The 25,154-nt window shown below is 38.1% G+C and overlaps 1 protein-coding gene across 3 annotated transcripts in view; it reads left to right on the top strand.

Moving 5' to 3' along the window:
- PPP1R9A (protein phosphatase 1 regulatory subunit 9A) overlaps window positions 1-25,154 on the top strand; it is a 319,708-nt gene that overhangs the window by 216,625 nt on the left and 77,929 nt on the right. For all 3 annotated transcript variants that reach the window (XM_060020512.1, XM_060020511.1, XM_060020513.1), the window contains exon 6: window positions 21,736-21,891. In XM_060020512.1, coding sequence (XP_059876495.1) covers window positions 21,736-21,891 — 156 coding nt within the window. The remainder of the gene's footprint in view (window positions 1-21,735; window positions 21,892-25,154) is intronic.

Raw genomic sequence — 25,154 nt, 5'->3', positions numbered from 1 at the left:
GGATGGGAACAGGGTCTTCCTGGCTCCAAGGCCTGGACTCTTTGCAACACACTGCTGATTTTGAATGGAGTAGACTGATGGGTCTGTCTGTTTTTAGGCACACACAGAGTAACTGGGGAACAAGAGATGCTGGAAGGAAGATTCCTGTTTTGGCTTATGGAGTTTCTTGTAATACTTAGGTTCTGTAATTCTTTGTTCTATATTTCTAATAATAGGGGGATTGAAGACTTGCAGAATTATTTTACTATAGGTAAATACTTAATTCAGAAGTAGCCTATGAAGATAGGGCTTAAAGGGAAGAATAGCTAAGTATACAGCTATTTTACAAAAAAAACAGAGTTTAGCTTTAGGTTAAACTTTTTCTTCTGTCTGTAAGTTGTAGAAATAGAAAGCAGGTGCTTGCTATTATGCTACTCCAAGTAACCTTCACTTTATTGAAAAGGTCAAGGAACCCTTTCCCATTGTTTCTTTCTCTCTCCTGTTCCTCTCTGACCTACCTTTTTCCCTTTCTTGTGTGTTACACACTGCCTCACCAAAGCATGCCCAATTAAAACCTACCATTAATTTTCTGTACATCGGAGAGATGAACACCCTGCAAATAGTAAAAATCTACTTTTGTGTACACATGTTAATTTATTTACTTGATTAAATTCATTTTTTTACTAATTTTTTACTATCTGGTTACAGTTTAACCAGATATTGTTAAATTGATTGATCTGAGTGTTATGTTCTTATTTTTTATTTATTCTGTCTCTGTGTTAATGAAAAGTAAGAGACATAATGGAAATGAGAAGAACCAATATTTGTTATCGAGTGAGTAAATGGTCCTTGAATAATTGATTTAATTTTATATGTAATTGAACAATTTATTGATTTACATATCTTTGTTAACCCTGAGTTGTGTAATCAATCACTTGGTTTCTTGTTTTTCTTATCATTTATAGAATCATCCTGTGATTTCAAAGTTAGAATCGTTTTTATTTGATAATATCCCCTGTGACATTCCCTGGGCCAGCCAGGAAAACCTCTAATTAAATGCAGAACAACCATGTTCATCCAACTAATTTCCAGAGCCAGCACTTAGATCAGCTTTGTCTGCTGAAGAATAGATAGCTCTGGTTTTGGTCAAATAATCCAAGGTTGATTCTAACTTGGAACTTGTCACATTGACAGAGGGGAGTTGCTTGCTTGAATTGCCTACAGGGAAAACATTGCAATGTGAGAAATATATCCTGAAATTGTAAAAGTTCAGTGGGCGTCTTATCAGAACCATATTTAGGGTTAAGAATACCTTACTATGTATTGTGTGTGCTTACATATATCTGTTTTAATGTTTTAAGAAATTATAAATCATACTCCAGTAGAATTTAAAATATATAGATAATACCCAAACTTCATTTAAATTTCTGAATTTTCTGGGGTTTTTTCCTTCAAATATTTAAACTAGAATAGAGTTTAAAATAAGCAAACACCCAGTTCAGTTAGAATTGCATTCCTGTTTCTGTTCATTCTCTGTTAAACATTATGATTTTTAAAAAAAGTTAAAATGGCTCTGCCTAAAGGCTGAAAAATAAAAGGGAGGATCCTATAAAGAAGAGGGAGGTATAAATCTGAACCACTGAAAAATTTTAAACGTAGATCTGAATATATCTGTGATTGGGTGATTGTACTTCTGGATTTATAGAATTATTGTTTATTTCTTTTTCTTTCTTTCTTTCCTTTTTTTTTTTTAAACAATCTGAAAGGTAACCATGGAGGATTTCAGTAAACCCCTCAGACAGTCAGCACTATCCCACGAAATTCTGGGGGTATGGTAAATTTTTCAACTAGATTTTATTTTCAATAACAAGTTTAATTTCCATTCATACGCCACAGTTACCAATGTTTACCTTTTCATGGTGAGGTGATGTAATTCTGGTATATGTTTTGTGTAGCGTAGGTCATGTATGTATATTTTCGGTATCTGTTTCTATCAAAGAGCAATATGCAATGTGAAACACTGTGGGCTCAGACTGGAAATGAAGTATGAACTGGTACTGTACCACTTTTTTAAATTAGAAAGTATATAATGGTCGTTCACATTAAAATGAATTATTTTACATACACTTTTTAAATTATATGATTATTTTGGTCTTGCTTCTTTAAATATAATATTTATTACACTTTAAAGTCTTAGAGTATATATGGCATTTCAAAGCCGCTTTGTGTAGTAGTTCAAAGCAAGATTAATCATCACTCCAGAAACCAAGGCTCCTTCTCTTAAAATATAACTTAATCTTTCTTTCATAATTTTTTATTACTAGAAATTATTAACAACTGTATCATGACAACATTATTTTTTTAGAATCTTTTAGAGTATTGAATACCATTTAGAGCAACTGCCTACATGGATATGCATTTTTATTGCTTGTGTTAATATGTAATAATTAGAGGCAGAAATACAATGGAAGCTATGGTTTGCATGTGTTAAAGGTTTACAACAATGTAATTTTTATGTGAAAAGCATTAAAGGGATAACATTAAACTTGACTCATGCTGTTTGCTGTCCCTGTCTGGAAGCAGCTGGTGTCGTGTGAACAAGAGACTGCAGTTATTATGGATGGCCTTTTAGTAATGTGAACTGGCTTTATGCTGTGTGTATAGGGCTAAGGAACTAAGCGTTAGGGGTATTAGTTCTTGAAAGTTCATGTTACAGCAAGCACTGGAACTTCAGTGTTTTTTCTCTCATTAGGCTGCTCTCTCTAGTGGGGGAAAAAGCCTTTTTTAATTTTTGTTGTCAACCATTTTAGAACACTGTGGCTGAATTGCAAGGAGTGTGTGGCAACTGCAATAACAATAACAACTATTTCCTTAAGGTTTGTTTTTTGGTGGAAAATAATGCTTATCTGTACCTTCCTGCTTTCATGTGTGAAGTTAAATATTCTGTGTGTCTTATTAACTAGCTCTGTGCTTGGAAGAACTTCTCTAGAGCCATGTGTTTTGTATGTTGAATAATAGTTTGAAAATAACCAATTGAAAAATAATTAACTCTGAAACATAGCACATATTTTAGGCACAGTTTCTGCAATTTGGGCTCACTTCCTAATATTTAACCATGGGTATTTTAAACCCCTAACATTTTAAATATTTTCTGATTTATATTAAAGGGAAGAAAAAGATATCCAACAACAGAGCTGTATGATGTTCATAAAATATAACATACACGGTGACTTATATTATCTTTAAATCCAGTGATTATTTTTTTAGAAAAGGATCGTTTGATACAAAGTTCTTAATTTTTCAAAAAACTAAATGTATATATATTTAAATTATAATAGTACTTGTTTGCACAATTTATATGGTAGGCATACTAAAATGTGTAAAAAGATTTTACACTTTAAATCATAAACTAATTCTCACTATCTTTAGCTGCCAGTAACAGTGACAGAATAACTTAGAAATGGAAAGTCAGGTATATTTAAAAGGGAGATTGCTTTATGGTGATCAGAGGAAACAGAAGAATAGAAGAAGTACAAAACAAGAAAAACAGCTTGTTTACAGACTCCAGTTTGACTGAACCTTTAAAATTATTTAATTTAATTATGTCCTTTGGTTTGTGATCCCCAAATCTATAGTAGTGGTCATTGTAATTGAAACCCAGAATCATAAGGTGCTTGGAAGACATTCAGTTAAAGACTGTATCCATTCTTGGTCTTACCTAAGCAGTGTGCACATGCATGTGTGCACATGCACATATACACCCACATAAATGCACTATCCCCAGGAGGCGGACATCTTCCTCTACTTGAAAGGTCCTCTCTAGAAATATTCTTTGTGTATAGAAATATTATTATTTATAACATGGAGCAGAGACAGGAAGATGTGCATTGTAAAGGGAAATTAGAAGTTAGAATAGAAACCTTTGCCTAAATAATGCCATCTTTTTGTAGCTCATTTTTTTCGTTTTATTTTGTTTATCATAATTCAAGTGATTTGAATATGTTTTCTTATTTTCTTTCCAACTACCACATTGTCATATTAATTCATGAGCCAAATATGAAATATCAGATACACTTTATCAAGTACTTCTAAGCCATTAAATTCCTCTGAGATTATAGACTTTGTACTTTCTAGAAACCATGATAGAACAATTCAGTGATGAACCACAGAGTTTGCAGTGTTACAGAAATGTCACAGAAACAAACACAAATGATAGCATTTTTTCCAACTTTAAAAGCATTTATAAATTGAATATAATTTTTTACCAAAAAGCTCTAAAATGCTAAAATGCATAGTGAGAGATGGGCCTTATTAGCTTGAGAAACTGACTAACTTTCCAGTGGGCCATCAGGATCCTGTGGTTTCCCATGCCTTTGCTCCTCCTGTTTTCTTTACCTTGAATGTCATTCCATACACTCTTTGTTGCTCTTTTGTGCCCACTAATCCTGTTCACCATTCAGGTCTCTGTTTAGATTTCATCTGTCTCCTCCAAAAAGCTTTCCTGGGCTCTCTCAGCTGGGCTGAGGGCCCTTTCTTAATTGAGTCAGTAGCACCTTGTGTATCGCTCTCTATCATTTTTTACCCATAAGCTTGTAATGTCTTCAATGACAGGTCTCGATAGCTGGTTGATTTTTTTTTTTTTTTTTTTTTTTTGCGGTACGTGGGCCTCTCACTGTTATGGCCTCTCCTGTTGCGGAGCACAGGCTCCAGACGCGCAGGCTCAGCGGCCATGGCTCACGGGCCCAGCCGCTCTGCGGCATGTGGGATCTTCCTGGACCGGGGCACGAACCCATGTCCCCTGCATCAGCAGGCGGACTCTTAACCACTGCGCCACTAGGGAAGCCCAGCTGGTTGATTTTTAATACATACAGGGATGAGCACAGCACTGGGCAGATTAGAGGAAGCCAAGAAATTGAACTGACTTGAATCACCCAAAGGATATTAAGATGAAAAGTGGAGAGTAGAGTTAAATGAGGAGAATGAAATTTAGTTAGGAGCATAATCTGAAATAGTGAAGGAAGAATGGCATACAATACAAAGATAAAATAAATGTCAAACCTAGTTAGACTAGAGATTGAAGATAGGGAAAGGGCTGAAGGAATAAGCTGTACTTGTCTTTGGCACTTTGGGGTTTAGCAACGTTCTGTGGGCTTTTGCCTACCACATTTTAATTGTTTTGAGAGACCATGAATTTACAAGAAGACCCTATCTCTATCACACTGCACCAAAATCTTCTGCATGTAAAACCAAAAAAATAAATATGCTTATTTCATTCCTTGAAAACCTTTAGGACCTTAGAAATGGCAACCTGGTGATTCACATTGACATGACTTTTTAGTCATAAATGAATAAATATGTAGTAGAAATAGAATACTTGAAATGGCCTAAATGATGCCAAGATCAATACTGCATAGATAACCATCTTCTCCTGCCCATTGTATTAACTTAGAAATAGGCTTCAATCATAGAAATACATTTTCATCAGCAGGAAAAACTAAATGGTGACCTGACCAAGGACTGACGTCCTAAAGATGCCTTACTGTGGAGGTTTACCTGGTCTGATAAGGGCTCCATTTATTTTAAACTGATACTGATGCTAGTAAGGGTGGTGGTAAAAACTCTTAATTGATTTCTGGAATTCTGGTTTTTAAAGGGGTTTTTGAAAATTATTTTATTGACATAGAACAAAATGTGCAGATCTTAAGTGTATAATTTGATAATTTTTATTACTATATATCCATATTTCACATATTAAAATCAACATTAATGAAGAATAATTTATATACAATAAAATGCACCAATTTCATATGTGTTTAGGTTAACAGTGTGATGAATAACCACCACCACAATAAATATACAGAACATTTTCATCACCTCAAATAGTTCCCTTATAGAACTTTGCAGTCACTCTCAGCCCCAAAAAAGCATTCAGTCTGCTTTCTGACACTATAATTTTGTCAATCCTAGAATGTCATTTGAATGGAATCATAAAGTACATACTTTTTAATGTCTGGCTTCTTTCATATCGCTATCATAATGTCATACTTATCCTAAGTGTTCTCTATATTATGATTATACTGTAATTGGTGTTGCTTTGGGTTACAATAGAAAAAGCCCACGGCCCACCCAAAGTGGAATTCTAATTGAAGAACTCCATCGTAAAGCTAGAGCCCCATGGGCTACATTCCAGGTAGATTAACTACTCAAATGTGAAAAGCAAAACCAAAAAATTCAGAAGACTGTACAAGAATATCTTTAAGACTTCAGTGTAAGAAATGGTTCATTACGTTAAGGAACACTTAAGAAAAGCAAAGCCATAAAGGAAACAATTGAGAAAATTGACATTAAGATTAAGAACTTTTATTCATCAAAAGAATGCCTTTGTGAAAGCAAAAAGACATACCAGAAGCTGGAAGAAAATATTTGAAAACTAAATAACTGAAAGAGAATTATCTAAAAAGTCCTCCAAGAGCCAGTGGGAAAGACTGCTTATGGGCTATCGGCTTGAATAGTCATAGCGTAGCAGAAGAAATCTCAGTGGCCAACGAATACATGAAAAGATGCCCAAACATATTAGGAATCAAAATGTAAACGTTAAAAACCAAAATGAAATACTATTTCCTACCTACTAAATTGATTTAAATCGGCTATTTTAAGTTTTGGTGGGGATATGGAGTAAAAGGAGCTCTTATTCTCTGCAATAGGAGTATAAATAGGCCCATTCACTTTGAAAAACAATTTGGCATTATCTAGTAAAGTTGACTCAACAATTATATTTCTTACTAAACACCTTAGTAAAATTCTTAAATTCATGAGGTGTAAGACATGTATAATATCATTCTTGTAATAGAAAAGAATTGGATACAACTGACATTTCTATGAAGAAGAGAATGGGTAAATATATTGTAGTATATTCATTCAGTGGAACGATACACAGAAGTTGTTTCTGCAGTGCACAACAGTTAGAGGAATTTCAGAAGCATACCATTAAAACGAGAAAGGCACAGAAGAATACATGATTCCATTTATATGAAGTTTAAAATCGTAAAAATTAATGATATATTGTTTAGTCATTAAAAAAATATAGTAAAACTAAAGAACAACAAGAATAATAAAATTCAGCAGAATTATTCCGAAGGGCAGGCGACTAAAATAGAATCAGGGAGGCACACAGAGAGGATTATAATTGAAATGTAGTGGTACTGCTCCTTAAGTTGTTAGTTAATTGGTGGTGGTTACATCATTATTCATTATACTTTTTGTATATTTCATAAATACTCTTTGTGTCAACTCAATATTTAATGAAGAAAACTAAAATCTGGCATGTCCAATTGCTTATGTTGAATAGTTATGTGGATATAAAGTGAATATGACATGATTCCTGCTCTCCAAGGACCTATAAAATGACTTGAGACTCTGTGTCTTAAAGTGGGACTCTCATAGTATTTCTTTAAGATTGCAGATTTCTCCACTCAGCCTCACACCTGCTGGAACAGAATATGCATTGTAAATAGCCTAGGGTAATGGGAGTTTGTGGGAAGGGTTAGATGCAATCAGAGCTGGAGTTGTCCAGTTTAAAGATGCCAGGAAAACTGATGTAAAGACTTTTGAGTCCTGGTATTGCAGACACTTCTCAAGAAGAAATTGCTTCCACAAACCACCAGATAGCCATAATGAGGAAAGGAGTAAAATTATTCTCCCTCATAGGAAATTATAAGTTTGAGATTATATTTATTATTAATCTGTAGATAATCCGTAGAAATACCATCAATAATATTTTTGTTGGTTTTACTTTTTTGTTTACTATAAATTCTGTAGCTGTAACTTCTGGTTCTATGTGATAATCAGCATTTTTGCAATCATATGAGTCAATTTTTATATGAATACACCATATTTTCCAAGATTCAGTTCGTTGTAAGATTAAAGAATTATTAAGATAATAATAACATGTGCCACTTGGTCAGTGTAGTTGTTCTCTTCTGCAGATTAAAGATTTAGGGAAATACAAATCTCTTAGTCTCTTCCCACAGTCCTGCTGGCATCAGAATAAGTGCTTCATTGTTTCCTTGGCAAGTAAAATGAAACTCAAGGAAGGCTGCCAATTTGAAATTACAATGTGACATTTGAATACAGAGGTCTACTTTGGTCTATTGACTGTTTAGTTCTGGATCTCAGTGGGAAAAATAGGGATCACTGGTTCCCTCCTCATATAGAATATATTTATCAGAGATTTAAAGACAATGGCATTCATGTCTTAGTAAGTAGCTATCATTTATTAAGAGGAATTGAATTAGGAATATTGAGTCATAGAAAAATATAGTTTATACTCCCAAGAAGCTTGCTGTTTTGCTGTGGAAACAATAAATATATATGGTAAAGAATTTAAATCATTTTCAAGGCAATCTGTCAAAAGGCCAGATAACCATAGTATAAAAGAATCATCACAACAAAGGACATACAAAAGTAAAAGCATGAATTTGAGATTTGTGGTTTCAATTTTTATTTGCAAGAAGTTGTTTTTTGTTATTGTTTATTTGTTTTCTGTAACTAAGAAGCTGGGCCAATATTAGGTGTGCTCAAGAAATAAAAAGACCAGTTTACCTGCAGAGCTGAGTATATAGAAAGGAATAATGGTTGGAAAGTCTTTGAAAAGGTAAACTGAATAATATTGTAGGGACTTTAAAAATCAGCTGACTTTCTAGACATTTTTTCCATTAAATAATAATTGGGGTAAAGGGAAATAAGGTTTCTGTGCTTCATTTGAGCGGGTAAAATGTCAACACCAGAAGACTCTGATAAGTAAAAAAAAAAAATCAGGAAACAATTCTCTCCAAGGCTCTAACATTTCGGAGGCATTGACTGCCCTTTGTTCTAGACTATGTGTTCAAATGTTTATATAGATAACAGTCTTGGAAGATACAGGTAGACTTTCCCTCTGGAGCAAGGACAGTAATACTTACTGCCTGTTATGAAAGATGCAGGTTACCAGGCATGTCTGGGTGTCTCTACTGACATGCCTGCATGTTCAGGAATTCTCTGGCTCTCTTATCACTCTTTGGAAATTGTGGCTTGAGATACCAACACAAAAATCGTGATACAAAAATCAACTAGTATGAAGACCCATTCTGGGTTAGAAGAAGGTCTTGACCTTGTTCAGACAGCAGTTACAGGGATACATACTGACACTGAGCATGAAAGGAAGGAATTTGTCATTGTCATAGTCAAAAGCCTGGTAAATCCTTAAAACTTTGGCTGGTTCACTGGGGAGATTATGGGACAAGGAACATAATGCTAGTTAAGGAGAAATAGCAACAGTTGAGCTGCCTTTTGACTCAACCCCTCCTGCAGTTTATCATGCCAACTTTAGATTCACTCAGACAGCAAAATGTCGTGAAGCTTTTTGCAGTGGGTCTTGACTGCCATAAGGGAAGATTAGCCCTGTCGGGGAGATTTCTTTCAAATTGACAAACTCCTGTGGTAAACCATGGATGAATATTTGGGTCCTAACTGGTCTATAATGCTGATAAAAGTAACTCACCAGAGAATGAGACACTATTTTGTTCAAAACAATCTGGATAAATTCTTGCAGTCAGCATTACCACTTGAAAAACGTCCCCATCCCTTATGTTCACACTATACTTAATGACTGGACTCCAGATTGAGATGGACTCCATAACAGAGTCCCTGTTGTAGGAGTCAAGGACAAGGCTTCTGAGTCAAAAACTCCCTGAAGCTAAATGGGTTCTATCAGTAATGATGACTCACCCTGCATAGTGCTTTAGGTGGAGCACAGACATTGGAAGTTTGGTTAAAACATATTAACCACTGCACTGCTCAAAACTGAAAATGCACTATTACTTATTACATGAAATTTAATGATTAAATCAACTGAATAATTGGAAATGAATTATTACGGCACCTTATTACAGGCACAGAGCTTCTCCCTGCCTCCGTGCCCCTTGATGTCCCCTCTTACTACCCTAACCTCAGCTGCTTTTAGGAGAAAGATGATGAGGGGTCAGGCTAAGATAGATCTCTTTGTCCTCCAGAGAGATCAAATGCTATATGAACCCCTTGAATATACTGGGAAACTGGGAGGGGAGGCACTCAAACTTTATGGTTCTGTGGATGCTGGCTCACCAGTCAGCATCTCACCTGATCCCATAGTGAGAAAGAATATCCAGATTCAACTGATGTGGTTTGGGCAGAGTCCAAAGCAAGAAGGAAAGCTGGAGAGGCCTTTAAAGGGTGGATGGGACCCTTTTGGCAGATGCAGCGTAAAGCTGTTATTCTTCCACTGCTAACTCTGCAATGGAATTGATTTCTTATATGCCTGCAGTTTTTTGTGCCATTAGTGACAGTGGTGATTCTCCCACTCAAGGATTGCCACATATAGAGAAGTGATAGGATATGTAGATGACTCTCCCTGTTTTATTCCAGGTGGTCCAGTAGAAACAATATAGAATCACAGGAAGAGAAGGGTAAATCGCAGTTTATTTTAAACACTTAATGGCTGCCAGAATACTCAGGCCATTTCTCAACACAACACTGCATGCCTGATGCAGCAACCAAAGAAAGAGGAGATGGGGTAGCTCTTAACCTCCTGCTAAGCTCTTATGGAAACTGAACCTGAATGCTCGACCCATGGAGGCATTGTCACTCTCTGGCCTAATATTCTCAGTTTGATGTGGGTCAGCTTGACCTCACTGATGAATAAGGTTGGAAGGGCCCAACAGACTTTGCTTGTCAAATGGAAATGGCAGATTCAAGAAAGCTGCTAGCCTGGCCCAGCAGCATCTTAGATGTACATGAACGAGTAGCAGCTTTTTATTTGGGGGGAACTATCTGCAACTATCCTCCTGAAACAAGGCCTCTAGCTCAATGAGGCCTTTGGTTCATAGAGGTTTCCTTAAATCCCTGGGTTTGTTTCACCAGTGGTTCAGCCAAGCTGTCCAACTCCACCTGTTTGGCTTTCCAACCTCAGCACTAGCTATGCAGACCCCAAAATGAACATGGTCACTTTGCTCACTGGGCAGAATTCAAGGTCATACTTATAACTCTGGCCAGTACTCCCCTTGAGGAACCTTGTGATATTTTTACTGATTTTTGAGCTGCTGTCAACAGCCTGTTGATCTGTCACTTGGAAAATTACAGATTAAAGTTTAGGATGGCAAACTATAGAAACAAATTGTGGCAATTGGTCACACTCTTGAGACTTTTCATGAAGCTTAGGGGTAGTCATAAGAGGCCTTCATGTATTAAAAGAAATACTGTAATTATCAGATCATGTAGCCCTCAGATGACATTAGAGATCCCTCGGAAGTGAGGCTGTTCTTAGTTAATCGGGGTTGCTTTCCTGGGGGATAGCTGACTTTTTATTTATATGCAATTATTCTTAGGTTTGGAGTCATTTAATTAGATAAGGTGGTTCAAAATTTGTTCCAAACTTCAGGTGATGTTATCAATGACACCACCTCTATCCTGGAAGGCATTCAGGTTGACCTCAACTCACTGGCCAGTGGTGGGTGATAGAATCGCCCTGAACCCTAGATTTCCTCCTGTGGTCCAATGCCTAGTCTGTGCAATCACCGATACCTCCTGCTGTACCTGGATTAATACCTTAGACCAAGTGGAAAACTCAGTGAAGAAGCTTAAGGAGAAAGCTACCTGGATTTCTAAGGTAACCCCTGATCATTTATGGGATTTGTTTAGCCAGTAGAGTCTGGAAGCCTGGCGAGTATGGTTGATCTCAGTACTGCAAGTTGGGCTCATTCTGCTGTTTGGAGTTCTTTTAATAGTAGTTTTAATTATATGCTGTGAGACAGACTGAACAGTTTTGGTCCTAGCCAGTCTTGGTCACACTTATCAGTGTAGTCAAGGGAATGTCATACTCATGGAAAAATTCACCAGTTGTCAAGATAGTGTAGAAATGAGGGTGGATATTGTTGGGAGACAATTCCCCCATGGCTCTCTCACTTCTCTGCATGTCTTATGAGCAGAGGCATGTTGGCCTTTGTTTCAGATTATTTTTTCAATGATATTTGTATAATGAACAACCTTGGAAAATAGAGATAGTATCTCTCTTCAGGGTAGGTGACAGACTTGCTTACCGCCTATTATAAAAAATTTGAGTTTCCTAAGCTCAGAATTCTTAACAAAAGAGTTTTGTGGTCACAGCTGCTGCTTCATTTTTAGACCATGACAGTATCCTGGATTTGAACTTTGTTTGGAAGCCATTTCTTAATTTTAGAATCAAGACTTTCAGAACCATCAAGTCTTGGTTCCTTTCTGTTCAACAGTCCTCTCAATTGATCTCTGTTTGTCATATTTTAGTGGAAGCAGCAGGAAGAAATCAGGCAGCACCTTCAGCACTTTGTTTGGAAATCTACTTCCCTGGCTCACTCGGTTCAGTAGGGATATTTCCTACATTTTCCTTACAGAAGGTGATAATGTGGCAAAGCTTTCTGCCACTACACAGCAAGGATCCCCCTTCCAGATCTCCACTTACAGTCTTTTCAAGGCAATTTAGGCTGCTTTAACATACTCTTCAAAATTCTTCCTGCCAGGGCTTCCCTGGTGGCGCAGTGGTTGAGAGTCCGCCTGCCGATGCAGGGGACACGGGTTCGTGCCCCGGTCTGGGAGGATCCCACATGCCGCGGAGCGGCTGGGCCTGCGCGTCCAGAGCCTGTGTTCCGCAACGGGAGAGGCCACAGCAGTGAGAGGCCCACGTACCACACACACACAAAAAAAATTCTTCCTGCCAGCCTTCATTCACTGCCTGTTTCCAGACTTCCCTTTGTTATGGCAGTACCCCCTTTCTATTGCTCTATAACAAATTACCACCAAAACTCAGCAACTTAAAATAAGAAGTATTCACACATTACAGTATCTGTGGGTCAGTTTACCTGGATACCTCTGACTCAAGATCTCTTGCAAGGCCAAAAATAAGGTTTCAGCCAGAGCTGCAGTCATATGCACGCTCAACTGGAGGAAGATCTGCTTCCAAGCTCACTCACAGATGTTGGCAGAATGCAGGAGATCTACTTCCAAGCTCCCTCATGTGCCTTTTGGCAAGCCTCAGGTCCTTGCTGGCTGTTGACCAGAAACATCAGTTCCTTGTGATGTGCGCCTCTCCATGGGGCCACATACAACATGGTGGCTTGTTTTTGAAGAGCAAGAAGACAAAAGAGACGCCACTCACAGTTTTTTGTAAACTAATCTTAGAAGTGACACCCCGTCACTTTTGTTGTATTGTGCTTGTTAGAAGTGAGTCTGTAGGGACTTCCCTGGTGGCGCAGTGGTTAAGAATCTGCCTGCCAATGCAGGGGACACGGGTTCAAACCCTGGTCTGGGAAGATCCCACATGCCACAGAGCAACCAAGCCTGTGCACCACAACTACTGAGCCTGTGCTCTACAGCCCATGAGCCACAACTATTGAGCCCATGTGCCACAACTACTGAAGCCCATGCACCTAGAGCCCGTGCTCTGCAACAAGAGAAGCCACCACAATGAGAAGACCACGCACCGCAACGAAGAGTAGTCCCAGCTCGCCGCAGCTAGAGAAAGCCCACGTGCAGCAACAAAGATCCAATGCAGCCAAAACTAAAAAATAAATTAATTAAAAAAAAAAGAAGTGAGTCTGTAGATCCAGTCCACATTCAAGGGAAAGGATTATACAAGAGCATGATTGCCCAGGAAGAAGGGATCATTAGGGGTCATTTTAGAGCTTTCCTACCAGAGTGGTAAAGAGAGTCCCTGCTTTTGAGGAGTATACTTTTGAAAAGGAAGGGAGAAAAAAACTAAAAAAAAAAAACTTTAAAACTCCGTAACATCTAATTCTGATTTTTGAATGGTCTACCACAATTGCTGTAACAATTTTAAGAAGGGAAAAGTGCGTTTGAATTGTTACAGAAGATTTTATAGGCAAATCTTAATCTTAAATCTTATATCAGAATTTTAGGAAGAATAATTTGCCAGCAGTATTATCAGTGACCTGAGGCACTGAGCACCTGAAGGCAGGGAACACAAGTGGCCTTATGAGTAATCAAGATAGAGATTTTAGATGTTTCTTGATTTGGCGACTAGACAGTAAGAATGGAGTGCAATGTCAGAAAACATTCTGAGAACAAAGAGTGACAAGAAAATTTTGAATGACTTGATAAATGAATATATATCTTGGGCTATCATGTTGGATGTTTTACATATTTTATTTCTTTGAATCCTCTCAATACCTATGAGATTGGTATCTTTCGAACCATTTTATAGAAGAGGAGATCACGGAAGATACAAGCTAAATGACTTGCCCACTATCATACAGCTGTGACGTTGTTTTTTCTCTTTTGGGGCCCTGGTCTCTCCAGCCCCCAAGTCATGCTCTTTTTTTGTTGTACTGTTCTGTGGCATTGTCCTGGAGAAACGAGGGACAGTGAAAATAATCGTAGTCATAAAGTCATCTTGTCATTTGGCATATTCTAGGCACTATGATCAATACTTTGAATATATCACTACTAGAAATTCTCCCAACCACCTTATGAAGAAGGTGCTGTTATTCCCAGTGATGTGAAAAGAGACTAAGTAGCCCAACACTACAAAATCAGGACACACAGAAGTCAACTGACAGAAAATGGAAAGAGAGATGCCTTTGCAGAGAAGGGGATGCTTTTGCTGAAAGCCATCTGGATGGTTGGCACAGACTTAGGAATTTTAAACCTTAAAGTGTTAGTTTGAGGTCTTCCTCCTACAGAGAAAAAGCAACTCTCTTCTATTCTCCCACAGAACTGAGTCTGAAAATATATATAACCAAATTCAATTCCAGTAAACAAATTCCAACAAAAACTGCGTAATTAAGGCTATTTTTATGATTAGCACCATTTAGTTTCCCTGAATTTACCAGAACAAACATTGCTGCAGCAAAAATTACTGCTAATGGTTGAACCTAACAACAAGAGAAAATCCCCAAAAGGGTCATTTAGGCCCCAGCTGCAGCTGTGCTTCACTGTATTTCTTACTTGAAAGCTGAGAATTAACAGGAAAATCAGGCTCTGCTGTGCTGTGCAGATGTGACTAAAACTGTATCAATTCACTCAGCAAACATTTGTTTGGTGCCTACTGTATGCCAAGCAGTGTGCTAGCCACACTGGGATCACAGGGATAGATTATGCCTGGCATTCTCAGGGAACCTACAGTTGAAAGAAGTTGTTGGGAGGAGGCAGGTATAAAAACAGCCAAGCTTCCTGAGTGACAGAAGGCATGCCACGGAAACGTAAAGGAGTGAGTTAGAAGAGTCTTATGCCAGCAGCTTCACGGGATGTGCTAAGTAGATGGATATTCATCTTGGACCACTGGGGCAGGAGTGGAGTCGATCAGTGAGGAGAACAGAGGCCTGGAAGTTTGCTTGGCCTTGGGTAGAAGCTGGTACCTACTCCAAAACTGGGAACACAAGAAGAGGAGCAGGTTTAGGGAAAGGAGAAGTTTTACTTCAGAAATGACCAGTTTGCTTTTTTTATTTTATTTTATTTTTTTTTGCGGTACGTGGGCCTCTCACCGCCGCGGCCTCTCCCGCTGCAGAACACAGTCTCCGGACGCGCAGGCCCAGCGGCCATGGCTCACGGGCCCAGCCGCTACGCGGCACGCGGGATCCTCCCGGACTGGGGCACGAACCCGTGTCCCCTGCATCGGCAGGCGGACCCCCAACCACTGCGCCACCAGGGAAGCCCGACCAGTTTGCTTTCAAAAGATTCATGTGGCAAAGTCTTCTAGGATATTATATTTATGAGACCAAAAGTTAGCAGATGTCTGGTTACAAGATTTGATGAAGGCTTTAGCCTGTTGCTGTTGTAGTATAAGTACTGCAGCAGCAGCAGCAGCAGTGCTCACTTATTTTGAGCATTGCCATGTTCCTGACCTTGTGTTGAACACTCTACAGGTACCATCTAACTTAATGTCATGACAACCTTGTTATACTAAGGAACTATTTTTATCCTCGTTTTATAGATGAGGAAATTGAAACTTAGATCTGAAAACTAACTTTACCAATATCAAGAGCCGGGATTTGAACCCAGGCCTACGTGACTTCAAAACCAAGATGCTTTAATTGGTCACCACTTAACTCACCACTATAACAGATACTGTCTGTTCCTTCTGTAAAACCTACACTGAGATCTACAGCCCTCCTGAGTATTCAAGGCTCTAATATGTCTACATGCTTCTGGTCCCACCAGAACCACCAGAAGAGGCAGAACCTGTCAGTTGTACTTAACATTGTAATTATGTATTTTAATAAAATATTAAATCCCCCAATAGCATATGAGTATAAAGGAAATTATGTCTATGAAAGCAGATACAATGCTTTGCAAAGATTCAGTGAAGACTGGTAGCTCAAGAAAATTAGATGTGAGAAGGAAACGTAAAAGAGAAAAACCATAAAAATCTAGAGGACCTTAGCACTCATTTTGCCCTGCAAGAATCTTTTTCATCCTTTTTTTTTTTCTGCACACGGGCCTCTCACTGTTGTGGCCTCTCCCGTTGCGGAGCACAGGCTCCGGACGCACAGGCTCAGTGGCCATGGCTCACAGGCCCAGCCGCTCCGCGGCATGTGGGATCTTCCCGGACTGGGGCACGAACTCATGTCCCCTGCATCGGCAGGCGGACTCTCAACCACTGCGCCACCAGGGAAGCCCTTTTTCATCCATTTTAAGACACTGCATTAATTCTATAGATTATATGCTCTGGTTCTGGTTTATATAAGAAAAAGTGCATGAAACATCAGTCAGCATACCTGTGAGCCAAACCTTTTGAAGGGGACTTCTATGCGCTTGCCCAGGGTGAGCATATTATGAGAGAAAAGAAGAGGACAGGAACTTTGGAGCTCATTGCAGGCAGGTGCAAGTCTTCAAAGTGAACTGAATGATAATGTTCAAAGATGTGGAGGGTGAATTTCAACACCACAGGATTATGCACCAGGGTTTTTGGTTGGAGAAAAATGAAAGGAATGTATTTCCATCTTTTTTTTTTTTTTTACAAAGCTTTAGTTCTGTAGACTGTAAGCAGGATAGCATAGAAGAAAGAGCATGGGCTTTGGAATATGTTAGATGTGTAGGCTTCAGCAACATAACTAATTGACCTTGGGTAAAGTCTCTGAACCTCAGTTTCCTCAAGCTAACACGGTACAGTAATACCTATATTAGTTAGTTTTTTAAGGAAGGTACAGTGGTGGGCACATAGTAAGTTACAAAATAATCACTATTCTTTTTTTGACCCTTTATGGGAAGCCATTAAAGAGTATAAGATATTAATCAAGAAGGTAGACAAGAAGATGAAAAGGCAAGAACTATTCTTGCCTCATTTAAAGTGGATTTGCAGGTTGGGACGAAGAACTTTCAAGAGTCTCTGTTTACTTGAAAGATGCTGAATCTTTTCAGAATAAAGAGATAAAGAGAAGGACCTGGATACCACTGGAAATACTTTGTTGTAGCAACTTTTGGGGGGTACAACATTGTCTGTCTTCCTCTGTAAATGTCAGATTAAGTCCAATTTAATTTTGAGGTTTATGAAATTCTGCTAACATATCATTCCATGTAATTTATTTTATTTGCAGATTACCATAAAAATGTCCATTTTCCACAAAGATAAAAGAATCAGAAGAACACATATGCTAAGTCTACCAAATGTAACTTTTTAACTTCCAGGTGTCTATGAGGTTCTGTAGTAAAGGCACCCTTTATTCTAAAGCCTATTTAGGATGGGAGTGGTAAATGATCTGTGAGAGAGAATGGCAATATAACGTTTTTAAACGCCCTATCCAGAGTCTCTAGTAAGTAATAAGTAGAATCAAGACAGTAAAATATACATTTTGTCCTCAGGATGCTTATGAGACTAATTAGAAACAGAAAACATTAGTAAATGGAAAGATGAAATGAGAGATAAAAAACTTTAGCAGATTGCAGGTGACTTGGGTGTTGAGGAGAGAGACCGGTAGAGTAAAAAAAGATAAAAGGATCAAAAGAATTATTAATAACTTACATTTATGGAGATAATTTTGATGACTCAAATGGGTAACAAAGCCAGAATTATACTTAGAGGTAAGAATTGTATATATTGTACAACCCTTATCCTGTTATTCACTAAAAGGAGCGTTAAAAAAATAAATATGATAGAATGCTGCCTTCTCATCAAATGACTTTACAGTGCATTTTCTGGATATTATTGAAAACTTCCTTAGCAGGTTATAGATATTACCAAGTAAATGAATTGGCGTTCTTGGATTTATTCTTTTAAAAATGTTTGTTAAGATCCTGTTATAGGTTAGGCCCCCTCCTAGGCACAGGCTTATGTTCATTCCCTTAGATATGGTGAAGAAGTATCTATTTTCAAGCTGGCAAAGGGAAGTCAAATTGTTCATTTCAACTCTTATGTTTAAAATGTGCTGCATTGTCATCAGACTTTAAATTTAACTTAAGATTTTATTGAGTCATTCATGATAGTCATCAAATTGATTTGATATAGAAGTGAATTTTATGTACCTGGCTTAGGCCTTCATAATAAACACCCGGCTTTGCTGCTAGTTGTAACTATAGGGTCAAAAACAAGCACAGAGTTTTATATCTCTAAATCAAAACTTTCATCCGGTTATCTTGAGATTGTGCACTTTGCCAGCCTTGCTACCTTTCTATTAATAACATCACTGGGATTCATAAAGTACCTATTAGTTCTAAAAGTATGTATAAATAGGAGATGAATTAATTTACAGAATATCACACAAAAAAAATACCAAGTCTGGAATTAAGAGTCCTTTTAAGGTTTATAGGAACTAATCATACCATGAATGGAAGCTATCTGGAACCAACCAGCCCCACTGTTCAGCTACCTTGCCCTGCCAGTGCCAAAGACACTTAAAATGGTATTTCCAGTTTAGACATTTTCAGACTGGTTTCTTTCTTTCTCTTTTATTATTTTATTTATTTTTTTAACATCTTTATTGGAGTATAATTGCTTTACAATGGTGTGTTAGTTTCTGCTTTATAACAAAGTGAATCAGCTATACATATACATACATCCTCATATCTCTTCCCTCTTGCGTCTCCCTCCCTCCCACCCTCCCTATCCCACCCCTCTAGGTGGTCACAAAGCACCGAGCTGATCTCCCTGTGCTATGCGGCTGCTTCCCACTAGCTATCGATTTTACATTTGGTAGTATGTATAAGTCCATGCCACTCTCTCACTTCGTCCCAGCTTACCCTTCCCCCTCCCTATGTCCTCAAGTCCATTCTCTAGTAGGTCTGCATCTTTATTCCCGTCCTGCCCCTCCTACTGAACACTGGCAGAAGACTTCAGACCTTTCTTTCTTTCTTTTCTTAAAATTTTATTTATTTTTGGCTGCATTGGGTCTAGTTGCAGCACGTGGGCTCAGTAGTTGCAGCACATGGGCCCTAGAGCGTGAGGGCTTCAGTAGTTGTGGCACATGGGCTCAGTAGTTGTGGCTCAGAGGCTCTAGAGCACAGGCTCAGTAGTTGTGGCACACGGGCTTAGTTGCTCCGCGGCATGTGGGATCTTCCCGGACCAGAGATCCAACCCGTGTCCCCTGCATTGGCAGGCAGATTCTTAACCACCAGGGAATTCCCTTCAGATTGGTTTCTAAAGACCCCTAGGGTTCCAGGTGCTGATGAGCTATATAGTATAAAGATGGAGGCCAGGACTTTCCTGTGGCGTAGTGGTTGAGAATCTGCCTGCCAATGCAGGGGACACAGGTTCGAGCCCTGGTACGGGAAGATTCCACGTGATGCGGAGTAACTAAGCCCGTGCGCCACAACTACTGAGTCTGCGCTCTAGAGCCTCTGAGCCACAACTACTGAAGCCCACACGCCTAGAGCCCGTGCTCCACAAGAAAAGCCTCCGCAATGAGAAGCCTGCGCACCACAACGAAGAGTAGTCCCCACTCACCACAACTAGAGAAAGCCTGCACACAGCAACAAGGACGCAACACAGCCAAAAATTAAAAAAATTAAAAGAAAAAAAGATGGAGGCCATCCACCTCTTTCCCTTTCAGTCAAAGCATCGCTGATTATATTAGGGCTGTGTGGGGGAAGGGGGTTTCTAACTAACATGTAACCAGTTTGGAAAATCACTGCTCTGTATGAAATATCCTGACCTTACTTCTATACACAAATGCCACCAAAGTCAAAGTCTTCATGCTAATAGTCTCTGTGTGTGGAAAAAGAGTCTGAGGATGCTGAGGCATCCTTTGTTTGTTCATCGTGGTCAATGCCCGCCAGATTCCTTAATAGATACTGTATCTACTTCTGGACACCACAATTTAAGAGAAAATACCAAGAGCTTGGAGAGAAGTCAGAGTACAGGCGCAAAGACAATTACAGAGAATGAGACCTACGAGGAAACTAGAATTATTTTACTCTGAAAGAGAGAAGTCAGAACGGCAATTCATTAATGGTCTTGCAGAAATTAGGAATTATTACGTTGAGGTTAAGGATTGGATTTCCTTCATGTGCAAACATAGTCAAGTAAATACCGTTTCAGGTTTAGCAAGAAGAATATAGTGTAGAGCCAAAAGAAAAAATAACAGTAAGATGCTAAGCCTCTTCGATCAAAGAAATAGATCACTCAGTATGCTATGAAATTTTTTTTAAAAGGCAGTATGAATCCCTAGCTGTTTTATGTATGAAATGTAATACTACCTGAAGGAACAGGGGTGAATTAAATGAACTTTGTTTTTCAACACTGTGACTCAGTGATTTATCTTTAAATTATATCAGACGGTATAGATTTCAAACAATTATTTTGAATTAGAGTCTCATAGCCTGATGCTGCCAGGAGAGGAGCTACTTTCTAATAATGTTAAGGAACTTAGTCGTGAGGAGGAATATTTATTCCAAGGGTCATGAACTCATATACCTACAGGTGCCCATGGGTATCACGAAGGAGTGATGCTAACAGCTTAGAATAATGAATTATGGAAGTTATGGTGTATTACAAAGTGTACCTGTGTAAAGGGACAACGACTGCTGACTCTGGCCAGTGGTTATCATGTCGTTATGTGCTTATATTGCCAGATCTTTGGCTTTCTCAAGAAAAACTGGAAATCTAGAATAGGTGAAAGTTTTTAACATTGCCAAAATGCTGAGATTTATTAAAGTAGTACTGTATACGCAAAGCGATACACCTGTGTGGGCTGTAAGTTAGAAACCTTTGGTTAATTCTTCAGGTCACTAGTTAACCACCACGTTAGTTAGACAAGCAAATGAAACAGAGTTGATTAAACTCTAAAACTTAGGAGAATCAATCTACTAAACCTTTGTAAGGCTTAATTAAGGTCCTTTCCAACTCGATGAATCTTTTGGTCTCCCCTTCCTTCTTCCCTGCTGTCAATATTGGGTGACTTATTCATTACAGGTGTTGGGAATTTAAAGGAATTACTTATTTCCCTTAGCAACATAATTTTATTTAGTAAAAACATCAAACACTTTGATTTAAAATAAAGGTTTTGTTGCTTTACTAAAGATACTGCTGATGCTCTTAGATTTTTAGAAATGCACTTATAAATGGCATAGACATGTCACTTTGGATTTTTGAACTAACATTTGTTTGTAACATTGACTGAATGAGGCATGCTTGACTCAAAAGCCTACTTACACTTTTACCATTTGGTGACATATTTTATTTCTCTTTTATAAAATATTTTAAAATAACCCACCTCCACATGGGTAAGGACAGCTGGATTTCTGAAATCCCCTTCCTTTCAGACAGGAGAATATGCCACAGATGAAGAGGAGGATGAGGTAGGACCTGTTCTTCCTGGCAGTGACATCGCCATTGAAGTCTTCGAGCTGCCTGAGAATGAGGACATGTTTTCCCCATCAGACCTGGACACAAGCAAGCTCAGTCACAAGTTCAAAGAGGTAAGTTGCTGATCTGCAAAGTATTTTTCTATAGCTGTCCATTTCATTATTAAGTATATATATTTGTTTGAAAAGTGTATTAAGAATAATCAGTTTTTTAAAGAAAGCCTTTCAGTAACAGATTGTCCTGAATCTCATTGAATTTCAAGGCAAAAGTTAAGTAGATCTCATTCCACAGTCATTAATTTAAATGCTTGTTATTTGTCATAGTGACAGTTTTTAACTTGTCTGTTCCATAGTTTCAAGCTATAGCTTAAATTTGCAGTTTTTGTGTCAGGGTTATATTTGTAAAGCTTTATGAAAGTTTTGGAACCTGGCTTTCCTCGAAGGCAGTGATTTCTAAAAAGGCTTTTGTTTTTCTTTTCCTAAAATAGACAAGGTTCCAACAGGGATCCGATGATATTCCCAAGTGGTTTAACTGAAGAAAGTTTAATGAATGAACTTTGAGTAGAGTTAACAGAACTACCAAGGGATGGTGCAGTGTAGAGGGACTGGCCACAGGGGAAGTTGTTACCATCTTTTGGCTTAATGGGTAAAGAGGGAAAGAGATTACCTTTTTTTGAAGGAGGGCCATTCAACATCTGCAGCTTTGTAAGATGCAACCACTGCTAAAAACTACATCCTGGGGGTAAGGGTGATAATATACCAAGACCCTTCTGTCCTCTTGTTGATGCCTCCCATCAGCTTAACCCAGGCAGCGGAGCCTGGGAGATTCAGTCTTGAAATCTGAAGAGATTAGCCTCCTGAGGCAGGAGCTGTCAGAAAAGGGCCAGGAATGGATCCTGAGGGGGCGAATGCAGATAACCACAAAAACTCTTCTTCCAGATGAACTTCTCAGACCCCCAACTTGTAAAACAGAAACAGTGATGAATGGGTCCACAAGCATTTTATTCTTCATTGCTTTGTGGAACATCCTCCGTTGTTGGAAACAAGTGTGTCATTATTTACAGCCTGCCCACAATAACCCTGAAGCACTGTGACTTGAAAACCATTGTTTTGTGGTTGCAAGTCTCTTAGGGACTTGACCACTTGGAAAATATATTCTCCTATTCATGAAAAACAAGGATTATAATTGCAGATTTATAATTTATAAATTTATTTATAATTTCTAATTTTGATGTATTATAAACAGGTCAATTTTATATGTTCTCATGTTTTACCTAATACACCTAGTACATTGACTTACCTTTTTAATTCCCTATGACAAATTTATAGTTGTGAGACCAGTGTCAAAGTGAATGTACTTTTCAAATGTAAGTGTTTATTAAATAAAACAACTTATGTTCATTATAGAGTTTTAGAAAATACAGATTTGTATAAATGCCAAAAAATCATTCCTAATCCCAGTATTGTGGTATTTGGGATTGTAGGATGTATACTGTGTTAAATTCCTGCTCTTGATACTTAAAAGTGTATTATTAGGATTTTCCCATGTCATCAAATATTTTTCCATAAATGATGCTTATTTACTGTTTCATCTTATGGATCTTATATAATTTACTTAATTCTTTGTTTTGGAACATATCCTTTGTTTCCAGGTCTTTTTAAATTATTAAAAGTAATGTTGCAATAAATATTGCAATAAATTATCCTTAGGATAATTTCTTACAGTGGAATTATTAGATCAAAGAATATGAATATTTTGGGGACTTGTACTTAATGCCAAGTTGCCACCAGAATGGCTTTTCTATTTATGTCACCCAGTGGTTTTGAGCCCATTTCTCTTCCACATATTGTTATTAGTCAGGTTGAACCATTTCCATTTATATAGTTCACAGAGTCCTTGAGACAAAATACGTGGGTTTTTCAGATGATTTATGACTATTCCTAGTTCTAAATCAGATACAAACGTCTCAGTGACAATGAAGTACACTATTATATAATGATTAGAATTCTCTTATAGTAGAAGTAGCAATGCCTACCTTAGGACCATTTCTTATAAAGTCTTTCTAGATTAACTGATATCTTCAAACCAAAGAAAAATGCAGAAAAAGAAAGTTCTTCTGCAGGAAGTGACTGAGTGGGAGGAAGTGGTATAATCTGTTTCTCTTTGGCTCTGAATTGGCCCAATAATACATATTATCTGAAGAGTAGATGAACTATTTGTTCTTTAAGAAATCTTCCTTGAGAAAAGACAGTCTCTTCAATAAGTGTTGCTGGGAAAACTGGACAGCTACATGTAAAAGAATGAAATTAGAACACTCCCTAACACCATACACAAAAATAAACTCGAAATGGTTTGAAGACCTAAATGTAAGACCAGACACTATAAAACTCTTAGATGAAAACGTAGGAAGAACACTCTTTGACATAAATCACAGCAAGATCCTTTTTGACCCACCTCCTAGAGTAGTGGAAATAAAAACAAAAATAAACAAATGGGACCTAATGAAACTTAAAAGCTTTTGCACAGCAAAGGAAACTATAAACAAGACGAAAAGACAACCCTCAGAATGGGAGAAAATATTTGCAAGCGAATCAACGGGCAAAGGATTAACCTCCAAAATATATAAAAAGCTTATACAGCTCAATAACAAGAAAACAAACAACCCAATCAAAAAATGGGCAGAAGACCTAAATAGACATTTCTCCAAGGAAGACATACAGATGGCCATGAAAAGCTGCTCAATATCACTAATTATTAGAGAAATGCAAATCAAAACTACAATAAGGTATCAGCTCATGCCAATTAGAATGGACATCATCCGAAAGTCTACAAACAACAAATGCTGGAGAGGGTGCAGAGAAAAGGGAACCCTCTTGCACTGTTGGTGGGAATGTATATTGATACAGCCACTATGGAGAACAGTATGGAGTTTCCTTAAAAAACTAAAAATAGAATTACCATATGACCCAGCAATCCCACTACTGGGCATATACCCAGAGAAAACCATAATTTAAAAAGACACATGCCACCCCAGTGTTCATCACAGCACTATTTACAATAGCCAGGTCATGGAAGCAACCTAAATGCCCATCGACAGACGAATGGATAAAGAAGATGTGGTACATATGTACAATGGAATATTACTCAGCCATAAAAAGGAATGGAATTGCGTCGTTTGTAGAGACGTGGATGGACCTAGAGACTGTCATACAGAGTGAAGTAAGTCAGAAAAAGAAAAATATCGTATATTAATGCATATATGTGGAATCTAGAAAAATGGTATAGATGAATAGGTTTTCAAGGCAGAAATAGAGATGCAGATGTAGAGAACAAATGTATGGACACCAAGGGGGAAAAGGCGGGGGTGGTGGTGGGA

The sequence above is a fragment of the Delphinus delphis genome, chromosome 9 (assembly GCF_949987515.2).
Source record: "Delphinus delphis chromosome 9, mDelDel1.2, whole genome shotgun sequence".
In the NCBI taxonomy this organism is placed as follows: Eukaryota; Metazoa; Chordata; class Mammalia; order Artiodactyla; family Delphinidae; genus Delphinus; species Delphinus delphis.
Note: the sequence above shows the minus strand (reverse complement) of the source record. Positions and strands in the feature narration are given on the sequence as shown.